Source organism: Erinaceus europaeus, chromosome X, assembly GCF_950295315.1.
Source record: "Erinaceus europaeus chromosome X, mEriEur2.1, whole genome shotgun sequence".
NCBI classification, from domain to species: domain Eukaryota; kingdom Metazoa; phylum Chordata; class Mammalia; order Eulipotyphla; family Erinaceidae; genus Erinaceus; species Erinaceus europaeus.
This window is the reverse complement of record NC_080185.1, coordinates 64,075,657-64,081,656: the sequence shown is the minus strand read 5'-3', so window position 1 is coordinate 64,081,656 and position 6,000 is coordinate 64,075,657. Positions and strand designations below refer to the sequence as shown.

General features: G+C 38.8%; 1 protein-coding gene across 1 annotated transcript in view; it reads right to left on the bottom strand.

Moving 5' to 3' along the window:
- Positions 1-723: 723 nt before the first annotated feature.
- SYTL4 (synaptotagmin like 4) overlaps positions 724-6,000 on the bottom strand; it is a 99,937-nt gene continuing 94,660 nt past the window's right edge. Inside the window, exons 15-17 of the mRNA XM_016194511.2 lie at positions 5,710-5,809; positions 4,733-4,941; positions 724-2,347 (exon numbers count right to left, since the gene is read on the bottom strand). Of these exons, the coding sequence (XP_016049997.1) occupies positions 2,199-2,347; positions 4,733-4,941; positions 5,710-5,809 (458 nt within the window). The 3' untranslated portion in view covers positions 724-2,198. The remainder of the gene's footprint in view (positions 2,348-4,732; positions 4,942-5,709; positions 5,810-6,000) is intronic.

Genomic DNA, 6,000 nt, shown 5'->3' with positions numbered 1-6,000 from the left:
CAGTCACTCCAAAGCTAACCTTATCAAAGTAATGATAGCAAAAGCTGAATAAGGGAAAGAGACTGGCATACTTTAATGATGACTCTTTAGTCACTATCAGGCCACCTCATCAGCTGGCGCCCTAGTTGGGGAGTCCTGAGATTCCCAAACAGACATGATGGGCCTAGACCTCAAATAAATTCCTCTCTCCATTGTTACCAGTTATCTCTATCAGGAACAACACAATACACCACTTTGTGGGCCCCCATAGGACCTTTCCCTCAACTTGGATCAACAACGGTAGAGAATGTTCCATATTCTGCATATTCTGAAGGGAGTCTGGACAACATACTCATCTTCCACCTAACGAAGATGGGTCCTAAAATTCGGGCAGTTTGGAATGTTCCTACTCATGACCACAGAATGTGAGTTCAGATCTACAGGGATGCAGAGGTCACATGGGCTCCTAAGCTGAATATGGGCCCCAGATCAGATCAAATCAATGGGGTTTACAGTCAACAATATTTATACACCTTTCCCATATTTGGGAGCTACTCTCTTCCCTGATCCAGCTATCTAGTCCTTTTTCAAGAAACATTTTCTTTAAATTAGCACAGAGTTTCTAGAATAGAGTATTTGTCACTTTGGTTCTTATCCTTTAAGCCACATGTAAAGCAACAACATTAAGTCAGGACATTAGAAAGAAACAAGCAAAAACATGTATAGAACTAACAAATGCAAACATTTGACAAATGAGAAAGCTTTATTGAAGCACACATACATTTCAGGGAGTACTGGGCAAAAAAAAAATTATAACCTAGGACTCAAGTTAACCTTCCATTACAATAACAATCCATCCCCAAAAAATCCTATTTAAAATTAAAACACTGCTCACCCAGTTCACACATTATGAATCAGAATTGCTCTCAATTCAGTAGATTTATGGAAGAATTAATTAACAGCTGACTATATTAAAAGAGACTTCTTCTCTGATACATATTTTCTTTTCCAAACAAATTTAAATGTATAGATGAAAACATCAGTTTGAACAGTTTCACATGACTCTTAGGTCACTTATTCCTTTCTAGAAAGGTTTCAACCACTCCCACATTATAGCTAGATCATATTAGGAAACTTAAAAAAAACATAGGAACTGAGACCCTTTCAAAATAGAATTTAGGTAACTGGGAGATTCTCTGAACACATTCTCTCAGACCACTAATGGTGCCTATCCAGGGGGAACACCGGGCCAATTATGACAGCACTTGGCTATGTCTATAGAATGATATGTATACCATATCCTATATGGTAACATATTGTGTGCACAAGCATTAAGAATGGTGTGGCACATGAGAATGAATATGTCTCATCTTTTACTAGAGAGATGAGGAGCTCTCCAACTACAACAATTACTAATTTAAAATGATCAACACAAGCTAGGACAGACTTCAAGTTCACTAACTCAGGTCCACTGGGACTAACCAGAAGCTGTGGTTAGACATACCTCTGACTTAGTCAGAAAGCTATCACCTAATTAAAGTTTTTATTTTTCTAAATCAGCTGCATTCTAAGGGTCCCCAAAATGTCTACTGAAGGTGATTAAGAGCCAGATGGAACTTAGTTTTTGTTTGTTTGTTTTTTATCATTTCAAAGAAAATAACTATATTTAAACAAAGGTAGAAATTGCATAAAAACAGGTTAAAAGACAAGTTCTAGAAATGTATCAATATAGAAAATAAGTGGAATGCACGTATTGGAGTTTTAAAAAGGGGACCAACTCACCTTTCCTTTCCTTTTCTGTTCTTAGTAACCCAACCCTGCTTCCCAGTGTCTTGGCCTCAGACCATGCACATTTTGAAATACAGACCAGTATAAATGTCAAAGATAACTCGCCTTTCTGGACAAGTAGTAACAGGATAGGAAAATAAGAGATAAAAAGTTTTAAAAATATTTTAAGTTAAAACCTCATAAAGATATAAGAATGAACACTTGAAAAGTACTAGGTTGTGCATAAATAAAATCCTAGAAAGATCAGTTTTTGAGCCTGCTTTAAAAGGAGGAACAAGTCTGCATCACTCTTGCATAAGAACTTATAGAAATTCATATTTGTACACATACATACATCATGCACATATTAAATTATAAATGTTTTCTTTTAGTTTCTTCACATCCTCTGACTTGCCCTGGCCAGGGCTGGACCTTCAGAGAAACACAAGGACTCACAAGCCCAGCTTCTGCTTGGCCATCGAGGAACGGAGTTGCAGAGTCCCTTCTGCCCAAGACCCTGGGTACTGTCGCATCTTCTGCCACAGGCTCACTTCTTCCCCAGTCGAGTCCATCCAGTCCACTACTTCCCCATTACTGATCCCTAAGGAGAAACACCAGAGGAGGCTGAACAGGGGCCCCAATCTTCAGCTCCCTAGGAAGCATGTGTTAAAAAGTATGAGAAAGTTTGCTGTGAAGATGGGCTGATTGAGTCAGAAATCTGGGAACTGCTGCACTGCTCTCTTTACTGATCCTCCAGAACTATTTATATACTCCTGAGATTCTAGCAAGAGATGCCTGGTGGATAAGATAGGAGTGTAAAATATACACAACAGCTAGAGACTTCTGATGCTAAGGCTGTTAGAAAGCTCTAGTGCCAGACACCTCACTCTAGAGCTCCTGGCCTTCTGTTGTCAAATTGACTTAAACTTTTTTTTAAGGGAAGAACCTTTTCTCTAGCTGTAGACTACAGGTCTACATCCTTATTCCTTGTACATTCATTCATTCAACAAACATTTATTGAGTGCCTATTGTGTGCCAGATACATACAATGGTGAAGTAAGCAGAAAATGTCCTACACACAGGCAGCTTACATTTGAGTAAGGAAAACAGAAAAATAGATAAGTAAATCAACAAGAGTAGCTGAGAAGTCATCATAGCATGAAATGTAATGAAGTAAATAAGCAGGGTGACCCTGCAGTAGCTAGAAAATCTCCTTTAGAAGGAGTGGTCTGATAGGCTTTCTAAAAAGGAGACATTTGAATCAATATGTGAAATCTGTGAAGAAGGCAGTCTTCAGAGAGGGAACACTAACTGTAAAATTGATGGAGTGGGGATAAACTCAGTATATGTAGAGAGCAAAAAGAAAGTTATCAAGAGATGAGAAACTGGAGACAAGATTTTTAAAGAAATTGGGGGGGGACAAAAATCCAAGGAATATTTGTTTCTTTTTCTTAAGATTGTTAATATCAGAATAAATATGTATTCATCTCTAGTAGGGAGGAAGAGAGAATGAAATGTGGTCCAGGAGGTGACGCAGTAGATAAAGAATTGGTCTCTCGAGCATGAGGTCCTGAGTTCAGTCGCAGGCAGCACATGTACCAGCATGATGTCTGGTTGTTTCTCTCTCTCCTCCTATCTTTTTCACTAGTAAATAAATAAAGTCTTAAAAAAAGAAATTGGTCAGACAAGGCAGACAGGTGATTCCAAAAGTGAGGTCATTAAATGTGAATATATATGGGCCCTGGATCAGACCACTGGGGTAAGCAGTTAATTGTATTTACATACTTTCTTCAAGTTTGGGAGCTACTCTCTGCCCTAATCCAGCTTTCTAGCCCTATTCTCAATTCTGACTACATCTTCCCAGACAATATATTTAACCCACCTCCATGTTAACTATCAAGCTCAAACAAAAATTAGTAAAGTTAGGGGCCCATAGGAACATACCTAAAATAGACTTCCTAGCTTCTTCCCATCCTAAGATCCCTATTCTCATCTGCTCTATTTTTATTCATTGTTTAATTTTATTGTTTTGTCTTGCTTTATTTCTTACTGCCTTTCAGCCACCAAGTTGCAGATGCCACTAAGATTCCATGCTCATTTCCCTGGACAGAAAAAGTCACCAATATGTCCTGGAATCTCACCTCTCCAGATCCCTACCCCACTAGAGAAAGATAGAAACAGGCTGGGGGTATGGATCAATCTGTCCCATGTCCAGTGGATAAGCAATTACAGAAGCCAGAACTCCCACCTTGTGCAACCCCAAAAGAAATCTGGTTCATATCCCGAGAAATGGGGAAAATGTTAGGGGAGCAGGATTAGAGGGCTCCATCAGGACTTAGAGAGCGAAGAGGAAAAAAAAGGTAGGTCATTCAGAAATAGCAATAAGTGTAGGTATGACTTAGAAAGGAAGAGAAGGTGGGGCAACAGGAAAAAATGGGCAAAAATATGTACATATATAGTTATAGAAATAATAGTCAACCCATATCTGTGAGCTTGGGAGAACTACTGCAGTTTCCAATGGAGGGAATGGGGGCACAGAATTCTGGTGGTAGGAACAGTGCAGAACTATACCCCTGTTTATCTTATAATTTTGTAAATCACTAATTAAAAGAGTTTGGGGAGAAAAATGCAAATGTGACCCAGAATACTTGGAAAGAGTGTGGCCTTTTATAGAAAGAGAACTTCTTTCATTTTAACTGAAAGGAAAATATAAAATACAGGTAGGTGTGTAGATTTCTTTGGTGGGAAGACAATTGAATTCCTAGTAATCAGAGTCATATTTATTTATACACCTAAGAGTATATGGGCTCAGCCTCCTCCTAAGTTTGGCACATAGCAAGCACTCAATAAGTACTGGTTGAATATTAACTGTAAGGAAAGAATCCAGGTCTTATCATAGTGACATTTTGTAGGGAGGTGTACTGCATATTGGAAGTGAATGAACAAAAGGCCTTTTAGACAGTGAGAATGAGGGGGAGGTTCTCACCAGTGCCAAAACCCAGCCTGACCCCTCCCAGGAAGTCATTGCTGGCCAGGGGTTCCCGGTCCCACACAGTCAGTTCCAGGCACATGTGTTGCAGATCTTCCAGCCTTATACCATTGTAGACAAATGTGTGATTGTAGTGGGGATTCAGGGTCTTCTTCATCACTGGAGTTTTACGCTTACTGGCCTTGTTCCTCATAGGAAGGAGGTATCTGGCAGAAGGTGGGGAGTAATCAATAACCTACTAAAATCTGGCAATATCTATTTAGATTTCTCTCTCCCTTACCACATATTTATCCCAGGAAGATGAGTCAGTGCTCATTCCCTATTACACATACTCCTTCTTTAGGACCTGAAGCTGAGCTCCTACTGTCTCCCACTAGATAAGTTAGTTACCTGATTCAATTCCTTTAAACCTGGAGGAAAAATTAATATAAAATTATAAGTGACTTATTGTTTATATTCCACAAATATGGGTTTTAAATATTTGGTTCCCTTCATATTGGGTAAATTCTTCTTTAAATACAACCAACAGTAGTTACTATAGGCAAATAGTTAAACATGATTTACTAGCAAATTTAAGCTGGAGGGGGTAGTCTATTACTAGGAGAAAGCTATAATTGGGGGTATTAAATATTATAAGGGACAAAGTTCTGAGTTCCCATTTTGATACTCAAGGAACACATATTTTTATTCAGAATTAATTAATAGCATAAATCTTTAATAAGGGAAAAGTCAGATCTATCTATCAATCTTCTATTTGAAAATCAGCCTTATAGCCCAATTCAAATTGAGCTCAAATAAGTATAAACATAGTAGTAGAGGTTTTATTATTTTCTAATTTCAGGAACAAAGTTGGCTATTGGAGGTAGTAGGACACACATGGATAACATCCACAGAGAAAGGTTAAATTGGGATCTGTCTTCTCTTAGTTCTCTTGTCCTGAAACTGGTTAGTTTGGTGCTGATCCAGGGACTCACCCCTTGACAAAGCTGTCTGAAGTCCCTCCTGATTTGGCAGCTGTCAGGTTCTTGGCTTCTTTGATCCACACCTGGAGCTCTCCCCCTTCCCCACCTTTACCTGTAAGGGATGTTAGCCATAGCATGTGAGCCCCTACTCTCAGACTTCTCTGAGGCATTACCTACATAATACTCCTTTTCCTTGCTTGTGAAGGCAATAAGCTACAACTGGGCCATATTTGACTTTCACTCTCAGGACCTAACTGTAGACAATAGGAACTCAATTAACAAAAATAATGTTAATAAATACTT